General features: G+C 38.7%; 1 protein-coding gene across 1 annotated transcript in view; it reads right to left on the reverse strand.

Moving 5' to 3' along the window:
• Positions 1–19117, reverse strand: part of HHIPL1 (HHIP like 1) — a 23417-nt gene continuing 4300 nt past the window's right edge. The window contains exons 2-9 of the mRNA XM_034418453.3: positions 16920–17566; positions 12723–12866; positions 9440–9768; positions 9144–9270; positions 6873–7018; positions 5364–5445; positions 5022–5104; positions 1–4373 (exon numbers count right to left, since the gene is read on the reverse strand). Coding sequence (XP_034274344.2) covers positions 3760–4373; positions 5022–5104; positions 5364–5445; positions 6873–7018; positions 9144–9270; positions 9440–9768; positions 12723–12866; positions 16920–17566 — 2172 coding nt within the window. The 3' untranslated portion in view covers positions 1–3759. The remainder of the gene's footprint in view (positions 4374–5021; positions 5105–5363; positions 5446–6872; positions 7019–9143; positions 9271–9439; positions 9769–12722; positions 12867–16919; positions 17567–19117) is intronic.

Below are 19117 nucleotides of genomic sequence, written 5' to 3' on the forward strand. Positions count from 1 at the left end.
TTTGGATTCATAATTTCTTTATTTTTATTTTGCCTTTATCATTTATACAAATAACTCAAGGCAGCGAACATATTCAACATTCCTTCCTTCCTCCTCCTATTTTCCCCACAACAATCCTGTAAGGTGGATTGGGCTGAGAGAGAGTGACTGGCCCAAAGTCACCCAGCTGGCTTTCATGGCTGAAGCGGAACTTGAACTCAAGAGTTTTACGCTTTCTACCCTACAGCCTTAACCACTAGGCAAAACTGGCTCTCCTGTTTTCAATTCATTTTGACAAGATCTACTGTGACATATCAATATTTTTAAGGAGTTAAAAACAAACCTAATAAAATCTTGTTGAAACTTGTATTTTAGTAGCATTTTGCAACCAGCATCTTATTTCATTGAAGACTCCCAAATAAGTTCCTGAACAGCAGGCTAGTAGTTTCTAAGAAATAATGAGTATGCAAATGTGTATAAATGCAGTCAGCAAATAGAGAAAGCAAAGTTCCTTATTTATGGTATCATGGTTTTTATCTCGTATTAAAAAACAGTTAGCTTATTACAGTCTAATCCAGAGGTCTTCAAATTTGGCAGCTTTAAGACTTGTGGACGTCAACTCCCAGAATTGAAGTCCCAGCTATGCTGGCTGGGGAATTCTGGGAGTTGAAGTCCACAAGTCTTAAAGCTGCCAAGTTTGAAGACCTCTGGTCTAATCAAATACATAATGTTTTGACTTTTCTGAATATGATTCAATTACCTAATTGCACAATCACGTGTGTGTTTTAGGCTATTCTTAATGATAGGTTTACCTAGCTGTAAGTTGACTTACAGCTATTCATTTAATCACTGTTCTAAATTATAACAGTACTAAAAAAAAAGATAGCTTAACAACTGGTCCTTCACACTTATCATTGTTGCAGCATCCCCACGGTTTTTGGGATCTTCGGTGATCAAAATCCAGGGACTTGGCAACCAGCATGTATTCACAACAGCTGCAGCATCTGGGTTCATGGGATTGCCATTGGAAACCTACCCAGCTGGCTTCTGACAAGCAATCAATGGGGGAAACGGATTCAATTAAGAACAACAGTGATTCGCTTAACAAACATAGCAAGAAATTGTAGTAAAACCAGATAAGCTCATTTAATCACCTTGCTTGGCAACAGAAATTTTGCTTCCAATTGTGATCATAAAATGAACATTACCTGCACGTTGTTTTAATATATGGTTTAAAACCAGTGGTGGGATTCAGCCAGTTTGCACCTATTCGGGAGAACCGGTTGTTAACTTTCTAAGCAGTTCGGAGAACCGGTTGTTGGAAGAAATCTTATTTTGGTTTTTTCCACTTTACAGGGCTAATCCTGTAAGGAAGGCAGGAAAGAAACATTCTGGTGTTGATTCTAGCCTAATCTTTATTGCCCTGCTTATAAAAACTGCCTCTCTGGTTAACCCTTATTACATTGTAACAGCTAAGGCGAAGCACCCATCGACATGAGTGATATCGAGTTGGCCTTGCCCACACAGTCACATGACTACCAAGCCACGCCTACCCAGCTGGTCATTAGGACAGAGAACCAGTTGTTAAATTATTTGAATCCCACCACTGTTTAAAACCCATTACTGAATGAACCACAGTTGCTTGAATTCATGCAATGGAGCATTCCAAAATTAAATAAATTGTATTCTAGTCTGGTTTAAGACTAGAATATGAATAGAAATCCTTAAGCCACATGATGATTAAAGTTAATCAATGAGGTTGCAATTATATAATTCAATACAGAGCTAAATTTAGCAGCACCTATTTCAGAACAAAGAAGAATAGGGTAGCACTGTTTTTCTTTTTTTCCTCTGAGATTACAGTCCTTCATTTTTATTGAATTCTCCATAATGATTCTGTTACAGGTATGTTCCTTTTGTAAAACAAAGGATAATATACATTCTTATAAGTAACCAAAACAAAACCCGAAAACAGAAGATAAACATCTGGTATTTAACCCAAATGCTTTTTTTCAAGAGGCAACTGGACTTTCTTTTTTTGTTTCTCTTTGAAGACGTTCCACTTCTCATCCAAGAAGCTTCTTCAGCTCTGACTGGATGGTGGGGAATGGATAGCACTTCCAGACAGCTGATCATTTTCATTCTTTTGGCTAGTCGTTAAGGCCACCTGGAGGTTTATCAGTGTCATCAAGGTGTCCTGAGCGGTGCAAATTCCCCACCATCCAGTCAGAGCTGAAGAAGCTTCTTGGATGAGAAGTGAAACGTCTTAAAAGAAAAACAAGAAAGTCCAGTTGCCTCTTGAAAAAAGCACCTTTGAGACAACCATGACCTGGATGACTAACAATCTCCATAGACATCTGGTGTTTAATTTAATTCAAAACATTCAGTACAATATATTTTCTTATTTACAGAAGGAATCTTATAATATTATTTAGTTTGTGTTCCACTTTCAAATGGCAAGCAATTACTTACTCTAGATATAGTATTTATCTATACTATCCCTTTCATTTAATTTATTCACTTTAGTTATCACCCAACTCCACACTGAGCAGCATAGAGAATTAAAATGGTTGGTGAGTTTGGCAAACAGACTCCACATCCAGATTCCCAAACAAAACTTGAAGATAATCCCAACCACATTGACCCCAAAGCCTGGGAGAATGCCAGATTTTTAGGCTTTCTTGAATCCCATCAAGGTAGAGGCCACACAGCATCAGGGTGAACCAAATCAGACAGCAGCCACCATGACAGAGAAGGCATGCTTCTTGGGTGCTGGTAGATGACATGACTGCAGAGAGCACTGACCTATTGGCTTGTACTGAATAGGCAAGCAGCATGGAGAGAGACGGTCCCTCTGATAATCAAGTACTATGCCATAGAGAGTTTTATAAGTGAAAACCAGGATCTTCAATTGCACCTGGTGGTAGTACACTGAGCATACTGCTCAGAGTCACTTTGTACTGCAGATAGATGGCAAATAAATTTAATAATCACACAGACTGATTACAAGCAATAGCATGACAAAGTAGCAACAATGGTGGATTGGAAGATCCTGAAAAAATATCATTTTCCTGCAAGAGGGAATTGGTGGGATCATAAAGTAGAGGAAATAATTGAAAATGAAGAAGTGAAATTGCTCTGGGAGTTTAAAATTCAAATTCAAACCTACAGGAACCTGCCACACCCCAGACTTCACAATTGTTGAGAAGATAAGTGGATAATGGATGTGACAGGGTCTGGAAGCAGTAAAGTAGAAGAGAAAGAAATAGAGAAGATAACAAAATACAAAGACCTGCAAACAGAAATAGAATAATTGTGGCAAAAGAGAGCAAAGACAGTACCAATAGTAATAGGTGCCTTGGGTGCAATCCCAAAACCATTTCCCAAAACAACTCGAACACCATCTGAACGACATTGACAAAATCACTATTGGTCAATTGCAAAAGGCAGCTTCACTCGGAATAGCCTACATCCTGTGACAATACTTTTAACATCATCAAACACCCACACCTGCCTATGCCTAGCTCTTGGGAAGGGCTTGATAGATGGATAAAAATGCCCAATAAGTTTTAACATCTGGCTAACCATACTGTTAACCACCACAGCTTGTGAAGGAGGGGTACCACATGGGCATACTGAAGCATTACCATCCTGGCCTGCCCTATGGACATGTATCTTTCCAAAACCATATGCTAATCTGATAATCGTAACAGTGTATTCATGTGGTCTTGTTTGTTTTAAAAAGACACAGCACAAACTCATGCTATGTTGTAGGTAGTTCTACTCAAAAACTTCTTCTTGACTGCATATCACTCCTGCATCCTCTTTGTGGGAACAATTGTGCTTTCCAATCTCTGCATGGGAGCATTCCAGGAGGGTCTTTTCATGTCCTATGCACTGAACATCATCAAGTAAAATAGAAAGTGAATGTCCCTCCCCAAACTCTGCTTTCTTGGTGGCCCGGATTACAAAAGCATAACCCAACTGGCGACAAACTACTGCAGCTGCTTTAGAAGTCCACAAATCATCACAAACAGTGCCCCACTTGCCATTGATAAAAATTTCAACCCTTCCTTGGTCTCTCCCTCTTGTGCTGCCATTCATGAGTCGGACTGCACCATTCTGTGGCTGTCGGGAAACACTGGAAGGCCTATTCTTCCTTCTTCGATATGGTCTCCTCCCAGGCCTTCCTCCTTTCCTGGGCTTTGAAGGTTTGGTTTTTGGTGCTATAGTAGTCATCTGCCATCCGTTCTGATTCCTAAGCAGAGTCAAGAGTTGTTCCATCCAGTCTGGAGTTGTGCCTTGTGAAGACTCTGTAGTTACTTTACTCCTTGCTGGGACTCTGGTTGTGGCTTTTATCTTAGGATCCTGTGCGGGCATTTTCACTATCATTTCTAGCAAAGAATAACAAAGACAAATATTTTTAACAGGTCCTTCAAACCATATTATCTGGTACAAAAACTGAACTGCTGATGGCAACAGGAGAAGCTGCCTAACAAATTAAAGATTGCTGTCTTTCATAACCAGATGAAAAGTAAATGAAACTGGTCTGTAATTTATTTGAGATGGAGAGGGCTGGTTGGCTGGGGCGGAGAAAATGCATGCTTTACAGAGCAAGCCTGACCCTATTTCTGCTGTCTTAATTATTAAAAATTGGGAGGTGCTGGGTACTTGAATACAGAATTGCCCTTCTGTCCCTACCACAATGTCAATTCTGTTTTCAATGCAGTATGAAGGGCTTTCCTGTTCTCTGGACTACCAAAAGTAGATCTTTTAAAGACAAAAAAAATCATGATAACAAACTGGAGTTGCCCATGGTAATAGGCTGCATATGCCAAGCTGGCTTTAATGAAACTCTCTTTCAATTTTTGTACTGCATGTCCAATCTACCTTGTAGTCAATCAGCTCACGTTCTTGAAAGCAAAAAGATTCGCTTTTTTTCATTAATCAGAATATTAGCTTCATTTCCTTGCATGAACAAATTGTTTAGCCCCAGAATTCCCCAAGGTTAATACTCAATAATATGTATCTCCATTACTCACTTTCCTTTGGAGCAAATTTAATGAGCCTGCCTTTCACTTTTACTGGCAACGGCTCAACATGGCATTTTCCAGGTGGTGCTCTCCTAATGAAAATAAGAGAAAAACATACAGAGTACCACAAACATAAATAACAGCAAATAACTTACATAAATGGCCAAGTAGTCATTGCTAATGGAGGAAATTCACCATTAGAAGTTCTGTGATAAGCAGTACTTATTGTAGATTCAACAAAAGGTTGACAGTTTAACTATGATGAAAAAGACTCAAACTCAGTAAATAAGGCCAAATTTTTCTTCACATCAGCATTTACATGTTTATGAGCAAAAATGTTCCAAGTCTTACCGTGATGTGTCAACTATTTTGTAAATGACTCCATTCGGAGCAGTGGCACTTGGTATTCTAGTTGACATGAAATAAAGTTCTCCTTTAGGAAACAACAAAAAAGACACAAATTGTTTATATCTATTCCTTTGAGTCTACTAGACAAAGAAAGTAATCTGACATCACAAAAACCTTCAGAAGCCAAACTTTAAGGCAATACATAGAGATTTCTGACACATTACTCATATCTTTCCATTAAAATCAGGCAGACGCATGCCTGGACTTTGAATACACTGAGTTATCTGGTGAAGTTTGTGAATGGGCATCCATTAGGAAATCCCAGAACTATGGATTAAACTGAAGAGTTCAAATGAGACAATGATATATCACTTCTGTGTTGCTAACCAATAAAATTGCACGATTATATATAAGAATCAGTCCCAGTTCCAAGAGAATCTTTACTAATCTCTATTGCTTTTGATATAATCATGCCAATGGATTTTCCTCAGCCACTCAATCATCTATTCTCCCAAGAATAAGACAGACCTATTCCACATCACTTATAATTTCAAACTACACACCAACCTTCTCTAATTTTATGCGGTCAGGATGGACAGGATGTCAATTCCATATTGCCCAGCCAAGTTTTAGCATGCTGAATAGAAAAGACAGGCAATGACAAAGCATCTGGAAGCTGAGTGACTGGGGAGAACTAGTAACTAACAAGAGTAATCCTGCAAAAAATTGGCCATTTAGCTGACATGCTAATATTCTTTAAAAATTAAAGGAATTACATATACTGTGTTTCCCCAAAAATAAGACCCAGTCTTATATTTTTTGGAGCCCCAAAAGATGCATTGGGGCTTATTTTTGGGGAAACACAGGTAATGTGGTAAAATGAGACGGTGGGACAGATTGATACCCGATTTAATGGAGGCAGGTGATTCTGACATGCTGCGGCACCAGCAGCAGGCAGAGGTGCATCGGAATCACCTGCCTCCCCCCACTTTTGCTGCCGGTGCTGCCTCGCATCAGAATCACTTGCCTCTCCTCCTGCCTGTGCTTGGAGGGCTGGGCCGGTGGTCACAGCGCTGGGACTCACCTGTGCTGCATGGGCTGTGGCTGCTGCCATACACCCGTCTGCCCCCATGTACTAACTGCCTCCTCTGCTGCCCCCACCCCAGCTGATGAAGATCTTCACTAGGGCTTATTTTGGGGGTAGGGCTTATATTAGGAGCATGCTAAAAATCAGGGTAGGGCTTATTTTTCTGGTTGGGTCTTATTTTTGGGGAAAACAATTTGTGTGTGTGTATCTAATCTTAAAAATGTCTATATTTGCACAGAAACCCCAAAGAATTAATTTGCTAGCAGGCTTGTTTTTTTGCCTGTGACATGTTTTCAAAATTTCAATTGTTCCTATGCCCAAAAGTTGAAAACTCATGTTTTGTGTTGGTCATTTGAACTCTATAATTCTATGTTTTTCCCATGCTTGAGAATATTAGCCACATATTTAAAGAATCCCGCTATTACCTGCCTCATCTTCAGCAAAAGAGATGATGTATTGATAATAGTTATTGATAAGTCCAGGAAACATACATGTTTGGCCTGTTCCCATGCATATTTCATTGTACTGCCACTCCCCAGTTTTGTGATTCTCTTTCAAGGACATGAGCCGCCTGAAAGATGAAAAGAGAAAAAAAAAACCCTACATTAATTGGTATGAAAGAAATCAAGGAGAACAGCTTTTAACTATCCTACTCCAATTCAGAGTAATACATTAAAGCTAGCATCTTACTGGGCAAAGAGGGAACTAAATCAATCTCTTAGCCAGATTACTTTTCAACTGAGGTATGATTAACATCATTTATTTGCATAAAGAACAAGGTAGAAATTAAAGTACAGCTAAAGTTAGACTTTAAAGATTAAGAATATAATGGATATTTAATTATTCATCTTAGAACGCTTCGCTTTCTAAGCCTTAACCTTATTAGTACCTAAACTGTAAGTATTAGAACCCGAATTTAAAAACATAAAGGTTGGCAGCTGTTCACTTTAACGAGCACATATGTTGCACTATAGCACTTTTAAAATAGTTGCAGACAAATCCTATAAGTATGTATCAATTCTTATTAAGTACAGGGAATCCTCACATACCAATCACTTGATGTTAAGACTGTGCTGAAAAAGGAGATTTATTTCTGGTCCTGGAAGTTGTGGCCATTGCAGCATCCCTGCAGTCTTCTGATTTGAGTCATGGTGGTGCAGTGGTTAGAATGCAATTGTGCAGGCTAACTCACTGCTCATTCCATGAGTTTGATTCTGAGTGGCTCAAGGTTGACTTAGCCTTCCATCCTTCCAAGGTCAGAAAAATGAGAACCCAGATTGTTCGGGGCAATATGCTAACATCGTAAACTATCTAGAGAGGGCTGTAAAGCACTATGAAGCAGTATATAAGTCTAAGTGCTATTGCTATTTGAGCACTTGGTAACTAGCATGCATTTATTGTAGCTGTCACATGATCATTATTTGCTGTCATGAACCATGTTTCGGCTAGGATTCTGACTTCATTTCTGACAATGGTGGTCCAGCTGTGTCTTTGGATTGTCAGCCTCAGGAATCTTCAGCCATGATTCATCTGAGGAGATTGAGCAATCACAGGCATTTCCTGGTTAGCTGGAGCAGTTGGATTATGAGGTAAAATCCCCAAGCCCCAGATCTCGACACACAAGTAGAGCAATGCTATTCAATGAACCGCCCCACCAGAATATTAAGATAAATCCTGACTGCAGCCAGCTGCCTGCAGAAAGATTTGTAAAGATTATGTAGCTGCTTTGCCTTTAATCTTTGTTGGAAACAACTGTTTAGAATCTTAGCTTGTAATTCTTGTTCTGGTGTTTACTTGCTCTTGAATCCTTGACTATTGGACTGGCTGACTATTCCATTTGGCACTTTGACTTCTGGAATTGGACCATTCTATGGCTGCTTGAACTTCAGAGGAACTTATTCAGCCAAGATCTCCTTATACAGACCCTGATTTACGATCTTGTCTACTATTATCTGCATAACTCCTTAGCAACTATGTCTGTGTATGTCTGCAACCTGAGACAGAACATTTGCAACCTTCACAGTCTGTTTCTGAAAAGCAAAGCCAATGGGAAACTGGCAAGAAGTCACAAGTTTCAGCCATATGACATTGTGCTTAATGACCTGTAATGAATTGCTTCATGACTGCATCTGAAACTGACATCATAAGTTGGTGTGGTCAGAAGATGCTTCACTTTAGATCCACATCGCTTAGTGACAGAGTGGCCGGTCCCAATTGCAATTGGTAAGTGAGGACTACCTGATTCAGGTATAATTGTTTCTTTAAAGTTAACCATACATGAGACACATGACTATATAAATTATAAAGATCAACTAGATTTGGAATCCAATTAAATACTGCAAACATATCAAAATATTGCTGTATATTTAACACTTAGGATATCATAGCAATAGCATATAATGCTTTTTAAAATGAATATCCAGTTTCTGAACAGTGGCATTTTACTATGAGGTATTTAGCGGTACATTTTTATTAGTGGTTCACTAATCCAATTGTTAATATTTATACACATGTACATTCATATAGCAGAGACATAACATGATGGACACATAAAGTGCAGTAGAACAGCAATGGATGGCATTCTGCTAAATGCCAGGAAGAAGCTTATCAGCAAAGCTTAAAGCCATCTTAAATACTGTAACACAGGATGCCATCTAATTAATAATTTACCTAATAGCTGGCCTACTGTCACTTACCCACTCATAAAATCACCAAATATGTAGAGCCCATTCAAGTTTGGAGACTCACAACCTCGATAGACATAACCTCCTGTAACTGATTTCCCCATTTTGTGGGGATAAGCATATATTGGAAGGACATCATCTGCAGAAGGAGAAAAGGTAGTATCATACATCAGTATCATGCAGAGGAACCATTTTTATAATCAAGTATAAACTTTTTATAGGTATCAGCTATAGAAGAGAACAAAATAATAATGAAAATATTTTCCCCCGTACATTATTTACTTCAGTTAGTCAAACCCCATAATTACCTAAAGAGGAATTGATGCAAAGTTTTTTGTCATAACAGCTGAATCCTTCTCTTGCTCTCCAGCCATAATTTCTCCCTTTCTCCACAATGTCAATTTCTTCAAATTTATTTTGTCCTACATCACCACAGAAAAGCCTCCCTTTCCCTTCCTTTGTATTGGGATCACCCCTATCAAAAGAACAACGCCACATATTCCTTGCCCCATAAGCATAGACTTCAGGTCGGGCTTTTGATTCATTGATGAAGGGATTGTCCGGAGGGATTTGATAAAGAGGTCCAACATCATTGTTTTCCACGCTGATTCTGAGTACTTTGCCTAGTAGTGCTGACCTGTTGAACACAAATAAAGAACTAGTAACAGTATTATTAGACAGCATCACCATCAGATCATGGTGAAATCCAAATTTTTTTACTACCGGTTCTGTGGGCATGGTGTGGCTTGTGCGTGGCAGGGGAAAGATACTGCAAAATCCCCATTCTTTCCCCACTCTTGGGGAAGGATATTGCAAAATCTCCACTCCCATCCCACTCTAGGGCCAGCCAGAGGTGGTATTTGCTGGTTCTCCAAACTACTCAAAATTTACGCTACCGGTTCTCCGAACTGCACAAAATTTCCACTACCGGTTCTCCAGAACCTGCTGGATTTCACCCCTGCATCAGATGGATTCGTAACTGGCTGACCAACTGCATTCAATGTGTAATCCTCAAAGGAACTGCATCTACATGGAGGGAAGTATGTAGTGGGGTACCCCAAAGTTCTGTTTTAGGCCCAGTACTCTTCAACATCTTCATTAATGACTTGGATGAGGGGATAGATGGGGAACTCATCAAATTTGCAGAAGACACCAAGCTAGCAAGATATAGAAGGATCTTGACAGACTTGAACACTGGGCGCTATCTAACAAAATGAAATTCAATGGTGAAAAAAGTAAGGTTCTACATTTAGGCAAGAAAAACAAAATTTATTTTATTTATTTATTTATTAAATTTTTATACACAGGTGCACAGGTACAGCATGTGTGGTACCTTGCTCAATAGTAGTAACTGTGAGAGTCCTAGTGGACCATTTAAATATGAGCCAGTAGTGTGCAGCAACTGCCAAAAAAGCCAACACAGTTCTAGGCTGCATAAACAGAGGGATAGAATCAAGATGACGTGAAGTGTTAATATCACTTTATAATGCTAAGGTAAGGCCACACTTGGAATACTGCATCCAGTTTTGGTCACCACGATGTAAAAAAGATGTTGAGACTCTAGAAAAACTGCAGAGAAGAGCAACAAAGATGATTAGAGGATTGGAGGCTAAAACATATAAAGAATGGTTGCTGGAACTGGGTATGTCTAGTTTGATGAAAAGAAGGACTAGGGGTGACATCATAGCAATGTTCCAATATCTCAGGGGCTGCCACAAGGAAGAAGGAGTCAAGCTATTCTCCAAACACCTGAGGGTAGAACAAGAAGCAATGGGTGGAAACTAATCAAGGAGAGAAGCAACTTAGAACTAAGGAGAAATTTCCTGAAAGAACAATTAATCAGTGGAACAACTTGCCTCTAGAAGTTGTGAATGCTCCAACACTGGATGTTTTTAAGAAGAGATTGGATAATAACTTGTCTGAAGTGGTGTAGGGTTTCCTGCCTAAGCAGGGGGTTGGATTTAGAAGACCTCCAAGGTCCCTCCCAACTCTGTTATTCTGTTACTTTTTAAAATGGAATTTCCCTTACAAGATAGAAAGAGTTGCATTCCTTTATACAAAACATTTAGATTCTTCCTAATCTTCACTTCATAAAACTTTCCCCAGATTTTCAGAAGAAATGCGGTTAAAAAAAGTTTGGGATGGAGGGGTGCTTATCACTTAGTTGTATTATTTAAGTTGCATTTTCAATCTCTAGATAAATTAGGGATTGGCATTTTTGGTAACTCAAGGGGCACAGTTCACATTTTTTAAAGCAGCAACTTTGCAAACTATAGCGTCTGGTATTTGATCTGAGGCAGAAATAAACCACGGGGAATAAATTCTTCTGACAGAACATAGTACACGCATTAGTAAAGATATTCTTTATTTTCTAAGAAATGGAAATTTAAACTGAATGATGCTTACTTCTCAGCCTCTCCTAGCTATCTTACAAAAAGAGCAAAGAAAAAGTACAAAACTTCCCCGGTGACAAACGTTTTGCCCTTTCTGCTATTTTTCTTCTTCAGAAAAGATCTGAAATTATATCTCCTTCATTAAATATTGTGAGAAGGCGAAGAGGAAGAGAAAAACATTTCAGAACTAAGGCAAGAGAATCTTTTTGTGGGTGTAAATGTGTGCCTTTAAGACAATATTGACTCCTGGTGACCGCCTGGACTAATCCCTGCAATTTTCTTGGCAAAGGTTTTCAGAAGTGGTTTGCCATTGCCTCCTTCCTAGGGCTGAGAGAAAGTGACTGGCTGAAAGTCACCCAGCTGGGTGTGTGAAAGACTGAATTGATAGTTAAGAGCTAAAAATTATCATTGACCATTGACTGAATTATCCAAGTACTAGCAAGGCAAATTCAATTTGGAGCATTAGCAAATTCAGTATTTGGATTTTAAATATAACGTACCTTAGGCACAATATGTTTTGAACTTCTTTTGGGAAACCTACAGGGTGTAATCTATTTGTGTGCTCATAAATCTGCTTCCATTTTTCGATGTGACAATAAGAACAATGAAATAACTAAGCATTTCTTGATAAATTTCTACGCCGCTTGGAAAATCTCAGTTTTAAAAATCATTAAAAATGTAGCAGCATCTAAGTCTAAGTATCAGCTTCTATGCCTGGTATTTGGAACTAAACCTTTTGGGAGAATGTGCAGGAAGATTTGTTCAACTGTTATTGCAATTGCCAATACCTGCAAAAAATATTTGAATCATGAAATACTAGAAATTGTGACATTAAGGACACAGATCCATGGCCTTAAACCAAACTAAATTATTTGAACATAATTTATTTGAAATTGGCCAATAAACTTTAGTTTTGATTTAAGTTAATTCCTATTAAAAAATATAGGATTTAGATGCACCCAACCTATTCTTGCCATTGTGGAAAATATGAGGTCACTAACAGCCAACACTGATTTGATGGTACATAACCAACCAATCCTTGATATAACCTTATATTTTTTTGCAATGTATACCAAGTTCCAATCTACAAAAACAATAAAATATATTCCAGTATTGCACCTACTTTCAAATCTATAAATGAAAACAGTAAATTTTATTTTTTCCCTCTTTTACGAAGTTGGTAAATTTAAAATCCTACTTGTTTTGAGCGTTTCCATATGTCCCAAAAGGATCACCACCCATTCCTCCATCTCCTGTGAAGATATAAAGATAGCCATCATCTCCAAACAGCAGTTCTCCTCCATTGTGATTGGAAGCTGGCTCTTCTATCTCCAGAATTATCCTGAGAGTATAAAGGAAAAAAGCAGAAATCTTATACAAGCAATACAGTGAAACTTCAAGAAAACCAAGTTTTCAAAACTGCCTAACTGTCTGAATTTACGTAACTTAAATCAAGTATACCCATATTTGTACATTCCTACTTTGAGCTTGGTGCAAATTAATCCAGTGTTGGTTTTTGTTTTATTTCATTGAAGACATAAACCAGACCAAATTCTTGCAAAAATAAAAGAAAGTGTAATAAATTTTCTGAAATAGTTATTTTGTTAAAACAGTTTTTATTTGGTTTATATGTGGCTACCAAATTATAAAGATTCAAAGAGGCTTCACATTTAAAACAAACAATCAGAATGCAGAAGGCATAAAAATGAATAATAATATGGGGAAGTTCATTAAAAAATACTTCAGTCATCAATATCACATGGCTATAATATAATAATAAAATAATAATAGGATAATAAAGGATAATAAAACAATAAAATAAAACTGCTGGCCTGCTCTTCAATGCCTTTCAAAAGCAGATCATGGAAGTGTCCAAACAGGCTCTGGCTAAGAAGATTTAAACAATAGTGATGGGAAATGTTATATATTCCACACATACTGTACCAAGTAATATTTTGTTCTCAGAGAATAATGAAACACTTCAGACTTTAGGCTAAATACATACTACCAATTGTATATAGTTAATTAGGACTAATTCTCATTGGAATCAATGTTACTTAGTTCGGAAGAGATATATAGAATTTAACTTAATTTTAATGCCTGTTCCACCCCCTCCCCGATTTAAGCATTCCCTAAGACTATATACTCAATGCTAGAAACATGAGCATAAACTGCACAGCATCTGTTCTACACAGTGAGTATTTGCCATGTGGATATATAGACAACATAAACTGAAATGTTCTGTTGAAGTGTACTGTCCAGTCCTGGATTAGTCACTTCGAATCTTTGCAAGTGACAGCTTTGCTATTATTTAAATATTAAGAAAGCAAGTTAATACTTGTCTACATGGCTAAACTTTGGGCAGTAAATTGATTGATGGGCCTTCCAACAAACAAAAATATTGAATTGTTCCAGGTTATGTAGAGAGTGTAATCTCCCTTCAGCAATGGCTTAAAGTCAAAATAAAATTGTGCCACTTCTTTCAGTACAGTTAGAATACTCAAGATTATAATACAGTTCTTGATGCCAAGGAACAGCTAGCTGGATCAGAGAAATACTGGAAGAATTTATGGAAGTCAATACAGTAATACTTTTGGGGGAATATAATATAATATAATAATATAATATAATATAATATAATATAATATAATATAATATAATATAATATAATATAATATAATATAATATAATATAATATAAATAATATAATATAATAAATATAATATAATATAATATAATATAATATAATATAATATAATATAATATAATATAATATATAATATAATCATATAATCATTCAATCTGGAATAGGACTTCACTTATTGTTCCATCTCAGCATTTTTTGAACCTGTACCATTTTATAATGAATTAGACTACTGGTCTAATCCACTATTGTATTATCTATTCTGAATTCTCGATGGTTCAGACAAATGATTAGTAATATCAGCATGGGAAGTATTTACTAGACTCTGTTGTGTCTTTCACTTCTTTGTGAAATAGAGCATTTTACTCATTGGTCGCGTTGGTTGAGGATCTCTGGAGGGCTCGGGACAGGGGTTGCTCCTCTGTTCTGGTCCTGTTAGACCTCTCAGCGGCTTTTGATACCATCGACCATGGTATCATGCTGCACCGGTTGGAAGAGTTGGGGATGGGGAGCACCGTGTTACGGTGGTTCTCCTCCTTTCTCTCCGACTGGTCGCAGTTCGTGTTGGCAGGGGGGCAGAGGTCGACCTCAAGGCCTCTTATATGTGGAGTGCCTCAGGGGTCAGTCCTCTCGCCCCTCCTGTTCAACATTTATGTGAAGCCGCTGGGCGAGATCATCAGTGGCTTTGGGGTGAGATACCATCAGTACGCTGATGATACTCAGCTGTACATCTCCACCCCAGGCCACCCCAATGATGCCCTTGAAGTGATGTCCCAGTGCCTGGAGGCTGTACGGATCTGGATGGGGAGGAACAGGCTCAAGCTCAACCCTTCCAAGACTGAGTGGCTGTGGTTCCCGGCATCCCGATATAGTCAGTTGACTCCATCACTGACTATTGGGGGCGAGTCTTTGGCCCCCACAGAGAGGGCTCACAATCTGGGAGTCCTCCTGGATACGCAGCTGTCCTTGGAGGAACATCTGACGGCTGTAACCAGGGGGACCTTTTATCAGGTTCGCCTGATCCGCCAGTTGCGGCCCTTTCTTGATCGGGATTCCCTGTGCACAGTCACTCATGCCCTCGTGACTTCTCGCCTTGATTACTGTAATGCTCTCTACATGGGGCTCCCCTTGAAGAGCACCCGGAGGCTCCAACTGGTCCAGAACACAGCAGCACGGGTAGTGACGGGAGCAGCATGGCGCTCCCATGTAACACCGCTCCTGCGCGAGCTGCACTGGCTCCCAGTGGTCTTCCGGGTGCGCTTCAAGGTGTTGGTTATCACCTTTAAAGCGCTCCATGGCATAGGGCCTAGCTATCTCCGAGACGGCCTGCTGCCACCGACGACCTCCCATCGACCCGTGCGCTCCCACAGAGAGGGCCTCCTCGGGGTGCCATCAGCCAAACAATGCAGGCTGGTGACCCCCAGGGGGAGGGCCTTCTCTGTGGGGGCTCCCACCCTCTGGAATCAGTTGCCCCCAGAGATAAGGAGAATCCATGACCTCAGTGCCTTCCGCCGTGCCCTTAAAACCTTCCTTTTCCAACAAGCCGGGCTGGCCTAATTCTTTTTAAGTGTTTTTAATCGTTTTGTTTATTGTTTTAATTAATGGGGCCAAATTTATATATATATTTTAACTGTATTTTAATATTTGTATTTGATGTTTTTATTTGGCTGTTCACCGCCCTGAGTCCTCAGGGAGAAGGGCGGTATACAAATTCAAAAATAAAATAAAATAAATAAATTCAACATTTGTTGCCTCTGGCACAAATAATCTGGATCTGCCTTCCATAAATTCGTGACTTCCAGAAAAGCTGGACCTTATTTCCCTTAATCACCCATTTGAAGACAATAGATTGGAAAGGAAAATAGCTCCAAATTCTGAAGCCATGTTAACGAAACTACATATTGTAATATACTTGCGGAAATCCTCTGGGTTACTAGCAAATGTGATTCAGCAGGGAAAGGATAAAGAACCTTTATCTTTAGTAAGATAAGATATCTTTAGTGACTTTAGTAGGAAGCAAATAAATACAATTTCCATGAGGGATTTTTTTACATTTTCCAATATTTATCTTATTGCCTAAGATTGTACTATGATAAATAAATATTAATAAATATTCTTCAATAAATGATATTATTATATGCTACTCAAATTAGAGGTAAAATGAATTCCAAAAGCCACCTAAGAAACATATGGACTTAAACTCTCTCTTAAACAATTCTCAGGGGCTGCCACAAAGAAGAGGGAGTCAAACTATTCTCCAAAGCACCTGAGGGTTGGACAAGAAGCAATGGGTGGAAACTAATCAAGGAGAGAAGCAACTTAAAAATAAGGAGAAATTTCCTGACAGTTAGAACAATTAATCAGTGGAACAACTTGCCTCCAGAAGTTGCAAATGCTCCAACACTGGAAGTTTTTAAGATGATGTTGGATAACCATTTGTCTGAAGTGGTGTAGGGTTTCCTGACTAAGCAGGGGGTTGGACTAGAAGACCTCCAAGGTCCATTCTAACTCTGTTATTCTAATTCTAAATAATATAAAGTGTATTTAGTCTTGATACTTGAGATGTAGCACAGGTAATTTCTTCTTTTAAAATGCCCTAATAATAAGAATACCTTAGTATACATATGCACTAGACTGCAAGTAACTAAAACATGCAGATATTAAATTTAGGTACTATTGCCACTCCTTAGGAGTACTGTACATATTTGCCATTAAATGTCTTAAATGCATTGGACATGTAAAGGGGCATACCTTTCAGAACCATGGTCCACTGAATTCATGTCACCAGGAGAAATTCTGAACTCACTGATTCGGATTCTCTCTTCATATTGAACTTCAACTGAATAGTAGACATATACCTTACCATTAAACTTGAATTTAGGATGCAAGGCAATGCCTAGGAATCCTCTCTCATCCCCTTCCCATGGTGAGGTAAGTACAGCTTCGCTGATGTTCAAAAATGGTTTTTCAAGCCGTGACAAATCAGGAAGGTAGGTCCAGACTAAACCAATTTGTTCGGCAATGAAGAATCTGTGAGTTCCATCACTTGCATGTACCATAGCAACAGGATTCCTAAGCCCATTAGCAATTTCAACTAAGCATAACTGCAGACATCCTTCTGAATTCGCAGTCACTAACCCAAGGTCTTGATTAAGACGCTGATTAGTTAAGAGGTGAGGAAAACAGTAGTCTGTGTCATCCAAGGACAAATAACGACAAAACTTAACCCTGTTATTTTCCAGTGCCAGTAACTCTTTATCAGGAGTGAAGTAATGAAACATTGACCTACAATCTTGCCACACTTGAATGCAGTAATCTTGGCAAAGTCCAGGAACAGTTCTCTCTGGAGTAGAAGGGTCTTCAGTATCATACAGATGAGCAGCATACGGAGAACACTCCTAAAAATAAAAGAGGATCTCACATCAGTTGTTTTGGCTCCCCCATATGCTTCAGTAACAGAGCTGCCTTTGTTTTAAACAAAATAGGTGAATGGAAGGTGCTTCTCAAGACAGACCTAAACCTGCAGTAGGAAAATGGGAAATATTCATTCAACAGTATTGAAATAAAATGATGTGACTCTGGCTATTAAACTTAAGTACTGTATGTGGGCCCATAATATAATGAACCACATTTGCTCCTTTGGAGCCTCAGAGGCATAGTTGCCCATTTAAGTCTACCGTAGTCCAGCCATTTAGTAAGGTAAATCCAATCTATTTATAAGCTGGGCCAATCAGAAACCTGCCATATTATGGTATTTATCTTTAGATAATTGAACCTGAAAAGGGCAGCATAGCCATTACTTAAATGTTGGAACATTTAATAATGCAAGAGAATTAAAACATTTAAAATTATAGCACAGTACAGACAGCAAGTATTTTATAATATTTTAGAAAGTTGCAGAATAAATATCAAAAAGACCTGTGAAAAAGGCTGTGAAGGGACTGAAGAAGAAATCATAAACTGTTTTATGATTTCTAATATTTCTAGGTCACTTCAAAAATAGTACATGCCTAGAACAGTTTGCACCTAAATTTTTCTCTCTGTATCTGCAAAAATGAATTGGTTTTACTCCGTTTTTTCACTGCACTTTTTTGCAGTTAGATTTGAATGTTGATATTCAGAACGAAAGTCTGTCTAGCCACATTGAGATAAAGCAGAGGTAGTAACAAGATAGTTGGGGAAAAACTGAGTAGCTCCTTTATCCTATCCCCGTGATGGTGAACCTATGACATGTGTGCCAGAGGTGGCATGCAGAGCCCTCCCTGTGGGCGTATGTGCCATCGCCAGCTGCTCTTCCAGTTTCCGGTGCGTGCATGTGAGCTGGCAAGCTGGTCTTCGGGTTTCTGGTGCTCCGGTGCGCGCACGCTCCAGTTTGGGCACTCGGTGCTGAAAATGTTCACCATCACTGCCCTATCAAAAATTCAGTAGAATGTTTCTGTGCAATCTGATAATCCAATACATTTCTACAGCTGGTTCTAATACAGAGTTACATAAGGCCTGGGGGCAATAGCTGCCTAGAAAAGCTTAGGAATATCCTCTTATTGTTCTCTTGTTCAATGGACAACTCTGCAAGTAATGTTGAAAAAGTGGTTTGGTTACTGCATCCTCTATCCTCATAAAATTTTCCTTTAACCACAAGAAAATGTCCATCTATTTGCATCTATATTTCTCTGTTTTGTCTAGTTTAGTTACTCTTGTATTTCTGAGAAGCAATGAAATGCTGCGACTCTGTCCCTTGAGATTGGAAATACTGATGTTTTCATTACACATTACACACAACTCTATGTGGGCTGCAAATGTTGGTGGCATATGTAGGCTGCATATGTGGGCTGCAAAGAACCAGACAACCAGTAGATGGCAGCAAAATGATACTTGACACTAATTTTTTGCTTATAAACAACCTAGTGGTTGTTCACATTTTTGCAGCCCAAATATGGCAACTTTAATTT

Source organism: Pantherophis guttatus, chromosome 1 (genome assembly GCF_059756535.1).
Source record: "Pantherophis guttatus breed Tessera chromosome 1, ASM5975653v1, whole genome shotgun sequence".
NCBI classification, from domain to species: Eukaryota; Metazoa; Chordata; class Lepidosauria; order Squamata; family Colubridae; genus Pantherophis; species Pantherophis guttatus.